This window comes from Bombus vancouverensis, chromosome 18 (genome assembly GCF_051014615.1).
Source record: "Bombus vancouverensis nearcticus chromosome 18, iyBomVanc1_principal, whole genome shotgun sequence".
Lineage (NCBI taxonomy): Eukaryota > Metazoa > Arthropoda > Insecta > Hymenoptera > Apidae > Bombus > Bombus vancouverensis.
The window spans coordinates 5785558-5804468 of NC_134928.1; the positions used below are offsets into that span (position 1 = coordinate 5785558).

Below are 18911 nucleotides of genomic sequence, written 5' to 3' on the forward strand. Positions count from 1 at the left end.
CAATTCATATCATACACAAAATAATAGCAAATAGCAAGTACATGCAATAATAAATTAATAGGGAAAATAAGAAAGGTTAATAAACACAGGAATAGGTTAGAAATTAATCAAGATAGACTAACTAAATATTAACAACATGACTGAACTCGGTGCAAAAGAATAAAGTTACGCTACACAAAATATCTGGTAACACAATACACAAAAAACATTAACTAAATTAAACAAGACTTATATAAATGCAAGTCACGTATAATCAAAACAATGACTATCGAAATTCGATAACAATACAATCCATGCTATCACATTAAGGTAGCACACGGTATTGACACACACAATATCATGAAACACAAAACAATATTACAGAAACATTACTAAGTAAAATTATAGTGATTAACAATTAATTAACTATTTCAACGACACGCTACTGTTGACATTAAACCAACGCCATACCAAAGATACACGCGAGCGGCCATGTTGAAAAATTCGTCGCGCTCACATCCAAATAATAGCCAATAGAATGTAATACAGCATCATAATAGTAATGTTAGGTACTAATAAAAAAAAAACAACAACAACAAAAAAAAGGGGAGAGAGTTGAGGAAAATACATATAATAAATAACAACTAACATAATCATAACATATTATATATATTATATTATATACAGAGATACAGTATTCATACAAGGAACAGGTCCGAATGAAACATATATATATATAAAAAAAAAAAGAAAAGAAAATATATAATATATATATTAACTATTTTTGTATGTGTGTATAGAACTGATGGCGAATTCATCAACCATTCTCTGAACGACGGATGGAAGAACATGTAGATGTTGTCCAGACGTTTCACGAGGAATCCAGAGAGCATTTTGAATCTCTGCAGAAAATCCTTCCATGCATGTTCGTTTCCAAAAATCTGACAGACATCGAAAGAATTTTTTTTTTTAGTCCAAGGAATAGCAATCCGTACCGTAGAACTGTAAAGCACCTGTACGCCACTCACGAAACCAAATACTTTTGCTATCCACCTGTAAACAAATGACATTTATAACTATGCATATAACTTTCACCTAATGTTTAACAATATATACATACACGCATGTTGTAAAGTAGGCGATATCTATTGATAATCTAAGTGACTCGTAAAATAAGTCGTCATATTTACCATTGCACGCACATATATATATATATATATATATATATATATATATATATTCAAAGACAAGCTATAATTGTAATAAAAAAAAATAATAATAATAAAAAAAAAAACAACACAAAAAAAACATATAAACTTTTTTTTTATATATTAATAATAATAATAAAAAGTTATTCTTATTTCTAATAAACCCGAGAGTAAGAAACGATTTAATAAATTGTTGATAGGAAGATGAACTGCCTAGTCATCGTACTCACCCTCATCAAAATAACACACGGCCTGGTAGGATATGACTGCAATGGCAACCACCTCAATGTTACCACTATCTCTCTAAACTCCATCGGGGACTGCAGCATACAGCCTACATTGACTGAAACCCAAGATATTTATATACAATTACTTCAACTCTCAGAATTTGAATTTACCAACGTAAGGCAATGCAAGGTGCAAATAACTCGAATTGTATATTACTGTGGCATGCACTCTCACACGTCGGCAGTGCATAACGGATTCGCCGAATACCTCCATGAAACAACCGCCCAACAATGCGCAAGGATGCACCAAGACGGCACGTTTTCACTCGGACCACAAAACCTTATAGTTGGCCTAAAGGATAATGCAACAGAAACAAGGTCGCTTGTCCTAGCCGGCAAGCTAACAGACGACAGCAGCTGCCAGGGAACACAGTATGTAGACCCATACGGGAGCTGGGAAAAGGTCGTCGTACAAGCAACAGTGAGGATAAGTTTAAAATCAGCAGTCGTGCCAGTACGGATCGAGGCGAACAAAATTCTACTGAAATCAGGAACGGTATGTACCTTTAGCGAAGGAAACTGTCTAGACGCTGAAGACGGATACACTTATTGGCAACCACAACCACCCTCACCATGCAAATTTGATCAGTACGATGTGCTATATGAAGGAATTGCTACAAAGATCCAAGAAATAAAAACCAACAGAGAATCAGCACAACCAGTTTACGCACTAACAACGCAGGAAGTAACATTTGCACTGACTAAAACCGGAGAACAGCCACTGTGTGGATATACCCTACTATCCACCGAACATCCCAAATTGTTCCTGTTAGAAACAACAAGAGGAAATACGTTCATCTCCAAAAGAAAAACAGCAGTCGAAAACTTGGACATATTCGCATACGTCAACTCAAAATTCATTTACGTAGAGAAACATATTAAACGACAAATGACAACATTGTACCATGATATATTGACACAAAGATGTACCACGCAGAAGAAACTAATAGAGAATGCTTTAAGCTTAGCAATCTTACTGCCCGATGAATTTGCATATACCATAACCAAAACCCCAGGACACATGGCCCTGATCGCAGGAGAAGCAGTCCACATAGTCAAATGCATTCCGGTACAAGTAAAGGTACGACATACAACAGAATGTTACTCGGAGCTACCCGTTTGGCAAGGGAATCGCACCGCATTTTTAACGCCAAAAACACACATTCTAACGCAACACGGAAACCACAGAGAATGTAGCGCGGTATTACCTACACTATACAATATCGACGGACTCTGGCACAAATTCGTACCAAAACCCATGGAAACAATTGCACCACAGGAACTCCGCCCGGATGTACGTCAAACGTGGCAATATTCAGCACCATCGTCGTTGGCCACGAGCGGAATATACACCCAAAAGGACCTTGATGCACTTCGGGACCACGTCATGTTCCCGGCAGAAAAATCTGCAGTTTTGAACACATTGGCCAGAGGAGCAACAGGAAAAACAATCGTCCCTGGAACAGTAAACATTCTGGGAATGATGGTCGAAAACACATTAACGACAATAGCAAAAAATACCATATCAAGCTTATGGATTGGTTTTATGGAATTTGGAACCGTCAGTGCAGCAATATTTGGAATACTTGTAATATTTAAACTAATCAAGACGATAATAGATATAGCCATACATGGATACCAGTTACGTGAAACTTACGGATGTGGAATCGCCCTATTAGGAGCAATATGCGGCTCAGTTACCCACCTGCTACTATACCTCAAAAGAAAACGAAATATCGATGATCAAACAGCACAACCTCAAGGGAGGCCGGCATTCGTGCGATTGCCTTGGAGAGTGACACCTCGAGCATTTTCGTCAATCGTATTTTGCGCCTAAGATTATTTTTACGCTTAGTAAAGAGTTATCTCGTTGGCCGTGGATTCGTTTGAACCCAACAAACACATTGTTAATAGTGTACATTAAATTCATTATTCGTAAATCATATTATTCATTAATCTTACTATTCGTTAAGCTTATTATTCATTAGACTTATTATCCGTTAAACTTAATTATTCGTATAATTTATTATTTATTAACTTCATTGTTCATCAAATTTATTATTCATTAGACTTAATTATTTGTTAAGCTTTGTGATAGTCTTGTATATACGCGTACATATTGTCACGTCCCGCGCTCCGCACGCGCCGTAACGAGAACAAGAAAACTATCCCATGCAAAACGCGCGAATAAAGATTTGAATGCACAAACGAACACACGGCGCTACGAAACTAAAGGAAGGATTAACAAGGCGAGGGCAACTAATAAATCCAATCAGTATAAAAAGAAATAATAAATGAAACCAGCCAACGGATTGAACGAGTTACGAACCAAACAAATAAACCGGGAAATAAGAATAACTACAAAAGGGGAAATAATTGAAACACCAGATATACATGTATATATAAATATATTTTAATCAATCAACTTGGAGAGTTACATATAAATATAAACATATATGCTAGACATGTAATGAACTAGTAAATACTAGAGTTAATGCTTATAATACTATGCAACAAATACAATATTATCAATTTGTTACGACCGTTCGCGGAGAGACGCGGTCGCGAGGAAAACGCGTCAGCGAGAGGCGTAAATTCTCGCTACGATTCGGTGAATCGACGCCGCGAAGTAGTCGTTTCCCTGTTTCGATTAAGATAACAGAGGTGGTTAAATGAATATGACACAGTAGTAAGTTATATTTCACCGTTTATTCCAACAACTTATAACGAAGACAGTTACGCTGATGCGTATGTACGAGATGAGCGAGTGACTGATCTGCGGGTGTGTATACCCGGTGGAAGGATGTTGACCGTTCGAAGGATGTAAAATCAGTACTGTACTGGGAGACGATGATGTGTCGGAGGAAAGCTAAGGATGGGTGTGTCTAGCGCACGGGACCATCGGATTTGTTGGTGCCGATGTTATTTAGGAGAGTGAGGGAATAGGCTTCGTTTCTAATTGGTTAAACGAAGGATCTTAACCGCCCTCGAGAGAAAGTGGTTAGTGGGAGGACAGTTGCAGCGTACGTGCGAAAAACCAACTTTCCTTAGTTAAGCCGTGGTAGACAATAGTCTTTGGAAATTCTTCCGAACCAGATGTTTGTTTTGTTTGAAGGACCTTTCCTAGGAAATCTATGAGATTTATGGAAGGTCCTTGAAACTATGGAGGATACGCTGCGAGTATCCGAAGACATCTGGTTGCCACATTGCCCGCGGTGTGTGGCCTCGGCTAGGTAGAGTGTTACGCGACGTAACATACTCCCCCCGTCGAGAGGGTACCGATCAAAAGGAAATTTTGGGTCCTTGGGGAAAGGATCCTTGGAAATTTTGGGAACATCCTCTAGTACCTTAGCCTAGATTTTATTATAGTTGTAATTGCTTAAGATTTGTAATAAGCGAGATTGGCTTCGAGGTGACAATTGGTCGCCGAACGTAGCCACGGTCACGAGATAAACGTTTTGCCTAACGGAGGTCTGACGAGTGGTTGTATGGGTTTTCCGAGAAGTGTGATTGTGGCGGCATGCGGCCTCGAGAGCGGGCCTAGCCACGTGTGAGGTTACCTCGGAGGTGCCGATACAATGGGACATACATTGTATCAATAACCAAACTCCATGCAGAAACTGCCTAGCAACGGCGTTCGGAACTTTCTCGATGCTTCTAACGAGTGCGTATCAAATTTCAGACGAGGCCGGCATTCGTGCGATTGCCTTGGAGAGTGACACCTCGAGCATTTTCGTCAATCGTATTTTGCGCCTAAGATTATTTTTATGCTTAGTAAAGAGTTATCTCGTTGGCTGTGGATTCGTTTGAACCCAACAAACACATTGTTAATAGTGTACATTAAATTCATTATTCGTAAATCATATTATTCATTAATCTTACTATTCGTTAAGCTTATTATTCATTAGACTTATTATCTGTTAAACTTAATTATTCGTATAATTTATTATTTATTAACTTCATTGTTCATCAAATTTATTATTCATTAGACTTAATTATTTGTTAAGCTTTGTGATAGTCTTGTATATACGCGTACATATAATCTCGGCTTTGTGAAACGATGGCTAGCCCACGCGAAGAGTTGTCACGCGCCCAAAATTCCGATTTTAACCCGACATATATTTTAAATAACCCAGAGCGGTCGGAGCCTATATCGTATCGATAAAGTTTGGACCCACGTAAAAATAAGTATAAAGCTCAGGAGTTTTGTCGTTTGGGTATTCAATTGTGTGTTCACTATCGTTACTACTCGCACTCCGCACTCGTAGTACAAATCGACAAATTTTTACAATTTGTTAATTTATCAACCACGGTTGATCATTTTACAATCCACAGGAAAATGATAACATGCTCGATATTCTAGCTCGTGTTTGAAGATACATAAAAAATATATATTTATACACTTCCTATACTACATATCTCATTGAGCATGTGAAAACTCGCTAGTAGAACGCTAGTAGTAGGTTATGAAAATACATCTAATTCATAAATATATTGTGAAAATTATGTAAAGAAATATAAATAGAAGATAAATTTGAGATAACAAAATGATAGCACGCGCCATACAAAATATATGTCGGGTTTACATTAGAATTAGGGTTAGGGGCGTGAAACGAATCTTCGTTTGGGTTACACGTTGTCGTTATGCAATGGAGAAGACATTGACTAGTGCAAATACGATTATTATAGAACCGGACAAGTAACCGCAGTAATTAGGTGCTCGAGAAACTAATGACAATGATCCTAGGTTCAATAACGAATCCGCGGTCGACGGGATGATAGATGAACGTACTCACAAAATCTAAGTCGGACGCGTAATATTCACTGGTCGTAAAGAGTTACTCCTTTCATCAATGAGATCGCGAGAAAGAATGTCTTTCCCGTCCCGATCATGCCACAGAGGAAAACTATAATGGGGTGTGTCTAAGGACACGAGATCATCGGAATCGTCGAGAAAAGCCTTCGTTCAGAAAGTAAGGGAAATTGGCGTTGCTGCTAATTGATCAATCTCCATATCGGTGGTTAGAAAAAGATGCTAGCCGCCCTCGAGGGAAAGTTGCTAGTGGGAGACGCCGCTCGTTGAAAAATATGTCTCCCCTATCTTCCCGTAGTTGGGACAAAGACTGTTTGTCTGTTTGAAGGACTTTAGTTAACTAAACCTTAAGATTTATAACGGGCCCTCGAGCTAGCCGAACATGTACTGCGGAGACGCATCGACATCTGGCAATCATCTTACTCGAAGAATAGGGTCTGCGTGTGGCGAGCTACGGGACAGAGACCGTTGGAATGTTTACTGTCGCGTGTCGCCAGGAATATTTCTTTTAAGGAGAGCTATAGAATTACTCCATACCTTTGTTAGACAAAGCGTTCATCCCGTGACGCGGCTACGTTCGGCGACTGGCTGTCGCCTCGAGCCCAAGTTCATTATCACAACTCTCGAACAATTACAATCGGATTGAATAACTACAATTGTTTAATTACAGCTATAGTAGACTCTAGGTTACAATATTGCGGGATTATCAAAAATTCCAAAGGCTCCGGTGTTCTTTCATCTCCGACATATATAATTCGTGACATCCTTGTAAAATCTAGACATGATTCTTTTGTTAGTTTTTCGTAATTGTATCACAATTTTAAGATTAATTAAACGAATATTTATTAATGATTTTAACACCGAAAATAACGATTATTATACTGCGAATTTTTATATGAATACAGTATGTTAGAATATGTGAAATATAAGGTCCGGCCAAATAACATCAACAAACGAAAAACAGTTTTGTACGAAGAAAAACAAGAAGGACATAAAGAATAATACACTTTGTTTTCGAGAAAATTGATCTTGGAAATCTGTTTGAAACATGTAAATTTGGTTAGTCTCCGACTAAGTAGACGGAAGTTATTCTACCTGCAAAAATAAGAGAAAAATGTGGAATAAAATCTTTCCGTATGAAGCTTCATTTTCAAGAAAATCGAATTTCTTCGTGCTCGGTTGATAACACTGTTCGACACATTTAATTTTGCAACCTTCAATAGGCGATTCTTGTAGACTTTTGCGAGCTACACTCGAATTTGCAAACCGTTTTTTCCTATAACTCACAATTTTTGAAAAAGTCAATTTTGAAGAAAATCGGAAATTTTCAACTTTGGAAATATTTTATCTCCTTATAGTAGCAGCTATTGAGTTACGGCTGAGACAAAAAAATTCTGTGGACTCTCCCGAATAAAATGATATGTATTGTTATTGCATTATGAACATTTAAACATGTTTAAATAATTATTAGAGCGAAAAAGCATCTCAGACGCAACATTTGTTCTTACATTTCTCAGTTTATTCAAAAAACTAAAGGTCTAGGAGAAAATGTAACTACAATACGCGATACAACAAACACTTCTGCTAAGGCAAGCATCATCTACCGTATTTCATTTGCGATATAGAAGCACAACTCACGATGGCTTGTTCGCCATTCGGTAGAACGGAACCGCTAAACGCACATAGTTCTACTTTCATCGAAAATATTAACATTATCAAGATTTTTAGATTTCTTATATCGCTACTTGGTATTGATGGTGGCACAACTAAAAAGAATTTCGAATTTGCTTTTATTGAATAGCAAATCTACATTATGCTTTTCTTTCTATCATATAAAACGGTAAATTTAAAATTCCGTCAGTTTTGCGCTACAGGACAAAATTATTAGGTATCACCCTGACCTTAGTTTTACGATAATAATTTCATATCTTCAGTTGTTTGCGACACTATAAGTGGAAGGTCATACTGCTTTCGCGAATAATGGTATATCTTGTGTTTAGTCAGTCTGATAATGTTATTGAAATGACTCGTTGAAATTCTCTTCGAAAATTTTAAAAAGCCTCTTCTCTAAAATTTACCTTTTTGCGAATTGCGATATATGTTTCTGCTTCATCGATTGAAAAATATTTACTGAAAAATATTCCGTCAATTTTGGAAGTTTATTTTCAAACTCTTCTTTCTCATTCATTTAAAAATTCCCTTTCTCGAGCTCTGCATTCGAATCTCTCCGACGCTTTGACATTTCACAAATAATAATTTGTGAATCATATACTTGTAAATAATAATTTGTCACGACAGTCGTAGTTTTCTGATAGTTGTGAGATAAGTACCGAGGATCATAATCCTTCTACCAGAAGGTTCATCGTCTTCTCTGCTCCGTGGCTGGTTCTTTCTAGAGCATCGTTAAGCCAGTTTGAGAATTTCTTGTGACATTTGCTCTCGAAAGTACACTGAAATTGTGCATCCATTTGAGAGTTTAAGTTAGAAAAATTTACCAAATGTCCAGCTGAACAAATTCTAAAGTACAAATTGAATATTAAAAAAAAAAAAAAAAATTTGAGTGCAGCTTGAAAGCTTGTTATCACACACTCTCAGAATCGTCTATTTGAGATTCGCTCGTTCGTTTGTCCGTCTGTTCTACAGTTTGTTTCGAAATACAAGTGAGGTGAGATAACGACTGAACGAAAGGCTTTGTGCTCTTATATTTGCGTACAATTACATACAATTGGGTGTAGAGATAAAATACGGATAATGTTACGCCACGAGGCTTACCACAGGCTGTATTTTCTAACCGTCGCTCGCGGTCCTACAACGTCGCAGACGGATCGTCGCGGCTGCCCGGCAAACAAACATTGTAGTGGCAAGCGCATGGTTCATTAAGCAGGGCGACCTCCAGAGACATCGACTCGTGGCCGTTATTTTACCTCGCGTAAAAGAATGTGGCGTGATCCGAACGTAGTGGGGGTCGCCTTCCAGAAAAAACGAAAATAATCGAAGGGAGTTCAGTTCCTTCTGACGAGTCAAACGTGACACTTCGACAAATCTGACGAGCAAACGAATTTATCTAGAGATATCGCAAAGTCGAGTCAAATTTCTGTAACATCTTCATCATATTATTGTAAAATATATTGTTCTATGTTAACCTGTTAATACAGTGTTACATTCATTAAACCACCTCTGTTATCCTAAACGAAATAGGGGAACGACTATTTCGCGGCGTCGATTAACATCATCGTAGCAAGAATTTACGCCTCTCGCTGACGCGTTCTCCTAGCGGCCGCGTCTCTCCGCGAACGGTCGTAACAGATAAAGTAGGATAAACAGAGATAGTCGCCTCTCACTCTCCACTGGAGTTGTAGCATGGAACGCCGTAACAACTGAGAGTCTCCTCTCGAGCTCAAAGGTTAAGGGCACAGAGTTTAAGCGAACGTCTCTTTTTACCTAGCAGTTAAATAATATTTCAATCTCCCGTAATACCCATTCGCTCTATCACACCTACATATATTATGAATAAAATATAAGAGTTAGGTTCACGTTAGGGCATTGATCCGGTAGCAACTGACGCATATGTCGCTTTATTTTTAATTAAGATGTGACGATATGACTTTATGATTTACAGTTTTGCCCTCCTTTTGAGATAACGGCTACTTTAGAATAAGACTAAACAAAAATACATAGATGTTTCGATGATAAACGATAGCGATATGAGTATTCAGCGCCTTAAAAATTAATTACGGCAGAGAATTTTTTAGATTAGAAACTAAAAGTAGAATATTAAAGTTTGTGTTTGTAAGATCAGAAAAGTATTACATTTTTCTGAATATTTCTTTTCATTATTTTCTATCATTTTTCATTCGTTATTTTGTTTTATATATTAAAATGAATACAATAAATAATACAAACAAACTTCCGAATAAATAAAAATATAAACCTATTTCACTCCACAATTCAAAACTTCTAAAGTGTACTTTATTTTCTACTCTAAAAAGCTTTTCAAGACATTCAGATATTCTTCAGATATTAGTTCCTATCAGTACATACACGTCGCTATTAACAAAATGTTTATGTATTTCCACTACCCTTGTTCTAAAATAGCTATTATTTTGAAAATTTGTAAAAAAATCTTTTAATCCTTTTAGGAGATGTATGGCTAAACTGAGGTGAAATTAAATTTTCGATGTTCTGTAAACTTTTGCTAGCACTAAAGATAGCAAACAACAATTCATGCCAAATAATTGTGGACGAAATAAATTCAAAATTAATTTCATACACAAGCAAAGCACGCGATTCACTGTTGATTTGAGAATCTTCTGCTCCTTCACTTAATTTTTCTAGTGCACCTTCATTAATCTCTAAAAAGCTGGCATTTTGCCACTGAAATTTTGAATTTGTATACAACTTACATATTGCACAAACTTTGCAAGTTTGTTCCTGAAGTTCGGCCATGGCAAATATCACTCAGGACCAGTTTACTGGATGATTGCACCGAATGAACCACTGGTCTCCAAAACGGTCTGACAATTATTATTACACTAGAAGTAATTTTTAGCATGATAAAGTAATATATATGCTTGTTACATGTTTCTTATTCAGGATAACATCTCAAATTTGATTTATTTCGCTTATTTCCTTTATTCGTAGAAAGTGCTTTGTATAAACAAATATTAATAACACTTATATCCACTAATTTGCAAAAATTCAGAACTGTGATTGATCGATATTCATCTTGCGTGGCATGTGACACAGAAATGTAAACTGTTCGTCTGAATACGCATATAACATACACACACGTTATAAAATATAATGTTTATATCAGTCAGTATCGTTTCATTACCAGTCAACTCACCAAAAATAGAATTTGTTTCTACTTTGTGCACTCTTCTGTTTGGATGATCACTTTCGATGAAACGCGGATGAAAATTTCGATGAATATCTCAGAATGAAAAGGAGTACATTCGGATTATGGATCGCAGTAGTTCTCACGGATGGTTCTCGACCGATCGGACTAGCCCTTTCGCTATTACGGGCGACTATAGTCGCCCTGCGTAAGACATCTCGTATTTTACATACAACGAGTATTGTACAAGCCTTCATTAGCAATAAAATGGTGAGACAAGAGGGCATTGTATATGTTGTCCTCTTTCCGCAATGAAAAATTTGTTGATACGAAACGTCTTTATCGCACGCAAAAAATGATTAAAAAACTGAAGTGTGTTATCAATTATAATCGATTGATGTGGAGCGAATCGCGATACCAGTGCCAGATTTGTGATGTTGTCCTGTGTGTAACACCATGTTTCGAAAAATACCACACGCAATTCCATTATTAAAAGCTATTCGTATCCATACAATTATATTATATTATATTATATTATATTATTATATTCTATAATGTTATTTGTTCTCAAATTGTAATTAAAAGTGAGTATGTTAAGAAGTTATAAATACCCTGTTTTGATGAAAGCTTTTTTCTTCGAAAAACACCGTCAGAGCAGCTTGGTTTGCAGTGAGGCGTAAACGCGGTTGCTGATGTCACGTCGATTCGGGGTAATTTCACGTTCCGCACGTAAGGTGAGAGATTCGCACTTCAATTATGATCGTTATTACAAATTTTATTAGAAACTGACAGAGTAACGATACAGAATGTTTTAACAGAACAGAATAGAATGTCGAGTACTGACTTGGGAGGTATTTTTATATCAAGGGTTTGGTTCCTGTGGAGGGGTTATCGCTGGATGCCGGACACATAGAGATTCCGTTACTGCTTAGTTACTGCTTTGATGGCTAAGGTATGTGAGATATAATTATCCTTTCGCTGCATTCCCACGGTCACCGTGACATTCCCCCCTCCTTAGCTTTGCTTTGCTCCGCTAAAGCGTAAGGCTCTGATGGGGTTTCTAAGTTGAATGATACCCTCATCTTCGTCTTCGGTGATATTTCGTAAGGTGACCGTCCTTGGTACTGTTGATGTTTGATCGATCCTGTTTACACGAGCGGTAGGGCAGAGTATTTTGATACATACATTTTTAGGAAGTGATCGGCGTAGATATTCGAATATTACATTTGTACATTACATATGTCGGGTTTACATTACAATTAGGGTTAGGGGCGTGAAACGAATCTTCGTTTGGGTTACACGTTGTCGTTATGCAATAGAGAAGACATTGACTAGTGCAAATACGATTATTATAGAACCGGACAAGTAACCGTGGTAGAGTAGGTAATCGAGAAACTAATGACAATGATTCTAGGTTCAATAACGAATCCGCGGTCCACGGGATGATAGATGAACGTACTCACAAAATCTAAGTCGGACGCGTAATATTCACTGGTCGTAAAGGGTTACTCTTTTCATCAATGAGATCGCGAGCGAGAATGCCTTTCCCGTCCCGATCATGCCACAGAGGAAAACTATAATGGGGTGTGTCTAAGGACACGAGATCATCGGATTCGTCGAGAAAAGCCTTCGTTCAGAAAGTAAGGGAAATTGGCGTTGTTGCTAATTGGTCAATCTCCATATCGGTGGTTAGAAAAAGATGCTAGCCGCCCTTGAGGGAAAGTTGCTAGTGGGAGACGCCGCTCGTTGAAAAATAGGTCTCCCCTATTTTCCCGTAGTTGGGACAAAGACTGTTTGTCTGTTTGAAGGACTTTAGTTAGCTAAATCTTAAGATTTATAACGGGCCCTCGGGCTAGCTGAACATTACTGCGGAGACGCATCGACATCTGGCAATCATCTTACTCGAAGAATAGGGTCTGCGTGTGGCGAGCTACGGGACAGAGACCGTTGGAATGCTTACTGTCGAGTGTTACAACTATTTCCTTTTTAAGGAGAGCTATAGAATTATTCCATGCCTTTGTTAGACAAAGCGTTTATCCCGTGATCGCGGCTACGTTCGGCGACTGACTGTCGCCTCGAGCCCAAGCTCATTATCACAACCCTCGAACAATTACAATCGGATTGAATAACTACAATTGTTCAATTACAGCTATAGTAGACTCTAGGTTACAATATTGCGGGATTATCAAAAATTCCAAAGGCTCCGGTGTTCTTTCATCTCCGACACATATATTGTTCCTAATCCTAGGACTACGATTCCTAATATTTGTAGTGTGGATATGCCATATTCCTTCAGTGAATTTATGCGTCGCTCAAATTGAAGGGTACTGATTTGTGTTTGTAATGCATCGAGGTTGGCTTTATATCGATTAAAATCGTGAGTTACCTTTGGAGCTGTTTCTAATATTTTCTCTAATATTGGAACATCTGTTTCTTCGAAGCTGTATATACTATTCTTAAATTTGGTTTCGTAAGAGATATTTTTACGCGATCCTCCTATTTTCATGATATTATGATCGTATGTGATTATGCACCCGGTTTTACTGCTAATTAAGCTTGGTTGTCTAATTTCTAGGATTTTATGTGTCTTACATAACACGTCGATTTGTACATTTTTCGCAGGAATAATAATATAATGGTTTTCCTGTTTTGATGTCTAAGGTATATGAGATATAATTATCCTTTCGCTGCATTCCCACGGTCACCGTGACACTGACGACCTTTCTCGGACACCGTGCACTATTTTGGCACGGCGGCACGTTCAGTGGGATTGCCGCGCCGAAGAGGCCGTCCGAATGATCTTCCGGAAATGCTCGCGTTTATAACACGCTCGACTATTGAGCACACGATGGACATAGAAAATGAAATGCATTATTACAATTATTGGAAAGATGCCGTCAGAAATACTAATGTCCTGATTCTAAAACAGTCTCTTATGTTCGGAAGTATATGTCATAAAATTGCCTATGAAAATCCTCGCGTATTTATTCTTTTGGACGAAACGTAAATGAAACGACTTTTACAGCTTACAATTTTTTATGTACAGTAAAATGAGTAAAATTGAATATTTATATATTTGTCGGGTTATCATTAGGATTTAAGGCGCGTAATTGGGCTTCAGGTTCCCCCGATGAATTTCCTAACGAAGATGTCGGCTGATCGTTGTAAGGAAGAACTCTCATTTCATCATAAAATTGGTCCTCCGTCTTGATATTATTTGCGAGCGTTAGTCGTCGAAAGCGTTGATCTTGTGAGCTTAGCATATAAAGGGCAAAGGCATTGATTACTTCGGGCATCGTTAGATCTTGCAACTTCATCTGCAATATGGAACGGAGGCGACTACCATACGCTCCTGGGGTTTCGGTCTCCGACGGTCGTTCTCTGGATATCCTTATTAACGCCGAGGCGGCTGTCTCTCTGCCACCAAAACGCGAAAGGAATTGTTCCTTAAACGTTGGCCAGGAAAGCTTTCCACCGCGCACTATTTGTGAAAGCCAATGCGCAGCAGACCCCTTTAGGGCGCGATTTAGAGCGGAAAGTAACGCACTATCTTGTATCGGGTAGTCTTTCAAAATCACATCTGTATATGAGCACCACGCGGATGGATCAGCGCCCGTGCCTTCAGGGTCAAAACGTGGTAACGTTACATCCTTAGGTTCCGTGCTCGGTCTTTGCTCCCTAGGCTGAGTTATCCGGTCCATGATTTTCATGAGTTGTTCCAAGGTGACACATGGGCTTGATCCCACTTCTGATATCGGGTTATCATTAGGATTTAAGGCGCGTAACGATTCTTCGTTTGAATTAGCCATTGTTTTACGAAACAGAGAATATATTTACGCGAATAAACAAGATTTTACAAAATATTATGAATAATGAGTTTAATAAATGATAAGATTAACAAACGATAAGTTTAACTAATAATTAGATTAAAGAATAATAAGTTTAACGAACAATAAGAGGAACGAATAATATGTCTTACGAATAATAAATTTAACGAATAATGAGATTAACGATTGATAGGTTTTACGAATAATGAATTTAATTAACGCTATTAACAATGTTCCGGGGTTCAAACGAATCCACGGTCAATGGGATAACTCTTTACTATGCGTAGAATAATTTTAAACACAAAAATACGATTGCTGAGACACTCGGTAAATTGCTCGATGTATCACTTTCCAAGGCGATCACACGAATGAATATCTGATGAAAATCTTTTTCGCTATACGACTGTATTTGTTTGTTATATGCTCGCTGGAGGCATCGAGAAGGTTCCAATCGTCGTTGCTAGGCAGTTTCTGTCAAAAGTTTGTTGTATACTCTTTGGAAACATCGAGAAAGATCCAAACGCCGTTACTAGGCAGTTTCTGTCTGGAGATTGATTCCTAATACAACGTGTGTCCCATTATATCGACATCTCTAAAGTACAATTCTATGTGATTTCTAGGGAGAACAATACAACCGATCCACACCTTCGTCAGGCAAAACGTTTATCCCGTGACCGTGGCTACGTTCGGCGACCAGTTGTCACCTCGAACCCACTTTCGCTTTCACAAATATCAAACAATTACAAATGACAATTGCTTAATTACAGTTATGATAAAATCTAGGCTAAAGCATTAGAAGGCTTCCTCAAAATTGCAAAAGGAAGGCTCCAGTTTTCCTTTCACCTCCGACATATTATTTTAGTGCAGTAGTGATAGTATAATTTTTGTCTATCACAAAATGTACATAAAAATTAATTTGGTAAATTTTTTATGTATTTAAGGATATAAAACATATATAAAATATATTCAAAGCGTACATAATGTAGATCAAGTTTCGCATATTTCTGCATATTTCTGCATATTTTTGCATATTTTTTTTATTTAAGTATAAATTAATATTTCAAAACATAAGTAAAGCTAATAATAAGTGAGTTATCGTGTGCCCATATCTTTCATAACAAAATAACTCTGATACATAGATACTTGTTGACACGTTTTCAAACTCTTCTGCTAGTTATATTTTTCTCACTTTTATATACCTTTTTACACTTCTATTAGTTACCATATATACTGCTGCGAATAATTATAAACTCAACCCTATATTCAAATTTTTTATGATACTAAAACAAAAGTTGAAAGGATCGTTTGTATAATTTTATATTATAATATAAAACAAATCTGAAGATAGAACAAACAAAAATTGTCTTCTTTCTGGAAAAAATTAAATTTTCTCTTAAAATTGTGTTTTTGGCTGTGAAACAATATAAACATTCAATGTTAATTTTGTTATCCTTTTATTTAATATTTAGTGGATGTTCCCTTATTTTTTATTTCTTCTATGAATCTGTGAGGTACACTATGCACTTATTTATTTAAAAAACAGGAGAGGTATTATCCAAACAAATTATTGCTTTTTTTTATAATTTAATGTATATATTAATTTACATTATGCTGCTTTTGTAACATTCGTGCTGCTTTTACGAGCCAATAATCATCTGGAAAATTGAAACCACTAGCTGTTCTTGCATACAATAAAGTGTAGTATAGATTATTCGAATTAAGTGGTTTCTTATGCCACTACAATCAGAAAAGCACTCAAACGGAAACTTGGCATTCAGCTTCTTTTGGGAATTACAGAAAAACGCTTTAACAGTTTATAAGACTACGACAAAGAAGAATACAAACATCAAAAAATTTAGAGAATTATTAGTTATGAAATTATTAAGGCTGACTGCTTATGTAATGAAATCTTCTATTTAACGTAGATATCATAATATTGTCATCCGAAAAAGTGCTTCTGGACTGTTGAAGTTATCTGATAGAGGAACGCATGGATAAATTTATAATAGAAATATATATTGAAGTAAGCTGAAGTAGAGGTATAGTATATGCTGATCCAGATCCTCACTCTAGCAGTGATACAGTATAATAAAATATAATAGGGAGCAGGTTGATACATTGACAGCAAAGGACATTACCAAAAAATTAACCTTGGTGTGTAACTCTAGCTGAAAGTTACAAGAAACAGCAATAAAGGTCTACTTATAGCTCTTTTGTTTCTAGACCTTGTGACCCAAAAACAACATTTATATTCAAGGACACAATAATATGGACCTCTCCTTTTCGTTAACTTTTTTGCTTCACTAAGTTCTATTTTCACCGTAACAGCGGTGTCCAGGTCACGAGTATACAAAAGAAAAAGATATAGATTTTTTCTAGAAGTAAATACTTCATCATGGACAAAACATTACATTGAAAATAATTTTTAAATAAACCATGTTTCTATATTACTTTTATAACAGTTTAATAGTCTTATTATTGTTGAGAATTGTGGATCTTAGTCGCCGAAATAAACGTATAGCAACACTCACATTACACGTAGAAATGATATTAAAATAGTTTCATATTTATTTAATATGTGATTTACAAGATATTCGTAGATACACACTGAACGTGTCTCAGTACTCTTTTTGTCTCACCATCATTTTCTCCGTTCTTTTGTTCTACGAGACGCTGCGCACGCACATTCTCCCACACACACTCATACTCACATATATGTGTCACTATTACGCGGCTAATTTGTGTGTAACACACAAAATTACACATATCTCAAAAATTATATCCTGTGAAATATCCTTCCAAATAACTTTCCCACTAACTTATCTCGTAAGTACTTAAATAAGCGTTGTTCGGGATTTTGATGGTAGGGAACACGTCACTCGCATACGAAGAATTATCCACTAAACTGATAGCAATTGAGGCGAGTTTTGTCCGTATAAAAAGTATTGGTGGAGTAGATGGGATAAAGAATATTCTTTCAACCGACTAATGATTAGGAAAAAATGGGATCAGCATGGCGCAACAAATTCCGAGGAAAGCATGATGGCCGTATCAAGGGACGACAACACGACAATGCCAGTATTCGCCCTAAGTAGCCTCCTATCCACTCATAACAGCAAACGAAGTAATTCGTCATTCGACTTGCCGATATTTCTGACTCTGCCATTTATTTTCCGACTAGATTTAATACATTGTTACATTTCATTTTTGTTAGGGAAGTGATACATTTACACTGTACATGAGAGTGTGTGTGTAAGGGTTAGAGGGCGTCAAGGACTCAGTGGAGACAAAAGACTGTTGTCAGATGTTAGAAGAAAAACAATAGACAACGTTAGATCAGAAGGACGGTTTCAAGGTGGGACGACCGAAAGGTCAGAGTGTGCGAGTCGAAAAGTGTGTGTGTTGCGAGAGACAGAGCTAATCGAGTCGTCGAAGAGTAGAGTCGTTACAGTTAATCGAGAAACCGAAGAGTAGAGTCGGTTGGCAACCAGCGTGCGTGCAAGACGTTCTTAGAGAGGAATATAGATGTATAACTGTTGTATGGGAAATATAGCCAATAATTTGTATTCCCAAATCCTCGAATTTCCTTAACATGGTAGCAGAGCGTGGTTACTAGTTTTGCAAGATATTTAGTGCGTGGTTACGATCTTGCGAGTGAGTTTTCAGTAAAGAAAAAAAACTTTCAGAAAAAAAAAAAATATTTCGAGCACGTAGGAACGCTTGAGTAAGAAAAGAAAAAAAAGAAGAATCAATTAAAATGGAGAGATCGGAAATCATGATACCTATATTCGATGGTGAGGATTATGGAATGTGGAAGCAAAGAATCACAATGTTTCTCAAATATAAGGAATGCGAGGTTGTTACAACTAGAATGAAGAACGAAAGAGACGATGAAGACTGGGACAAAAGGGATTTGAAGGCGATTAATATAATTTATAGTGCAATATCGAACAGACAATT

General features: G+C 37.0%; 1 protein-coding gene and 1 long non-coding RNA gene across 6 annotated transcripts in view; one reads left to right on the forward strand and one right to left on the reverse strand.

Moving 5' to 3' along the window:
- LOC143304063 (uncharacterized) overlaps positions 1-11962 on the reverse strand; it is a 427845-nt gene extending 415883 nt beyond the window's left edge. For 4 of the 5 annotated variants that reach the window (XR_013060763.1, XR_013060762.1, XR_013060764.1 and 1 more), the window contains exons 1-4: positions 11736-11962; positions 10691-10819; positions 1418-1530; positions 407-1032 (exon numbers count right to left, since the gene is read on the reverse strand). This is a non-coding gene — a long non-coding RNA (uncharacterized LOC143304063). Of the gene's footprint in view, positions 1-406; positions 1033-1417; positions 1531-10690; positions 10820-11735 lie in introns of those variants that run through there. The other variant, XR_013060760.1, reaches the window with a different exon arrangement.
- On the forward strand, positions 788-8821 carry LOC143304059 (uncharacterized). The gene is made up of 2 exons (XM_076626390.1): positions 788-904; positions 1388-8821. Exons 1-2 carry the CDS (start codon positions 819-821, stop codon positions 3309-3311), a joined length of 2010 nt encoding a protein of 669 aa, XP_076482505.1. The 5' UTR covers positions 788-818; the 3' UTR covers positions 3312-8821.
- Positions 11963-18911: the final 6949 nt, after the last annotated feature.

Bases quoted from the DNA above. Each gene is read 5' to 3' on its own strand.
- LOC143304059 (XM_076626390.1), top strand. From the start codon at position 819: ATGGAAGAACATGTAGATGTTGTCCAGACGTTTCACGAGGAATCCAGA. The intron at 905-1,387 runs GTTCGTTTCCAA...AATTGTTGATAG, and splicing joins CAGAAAATCCTTCCATGCAT to GAAGATGAACTGCCTAGTCA.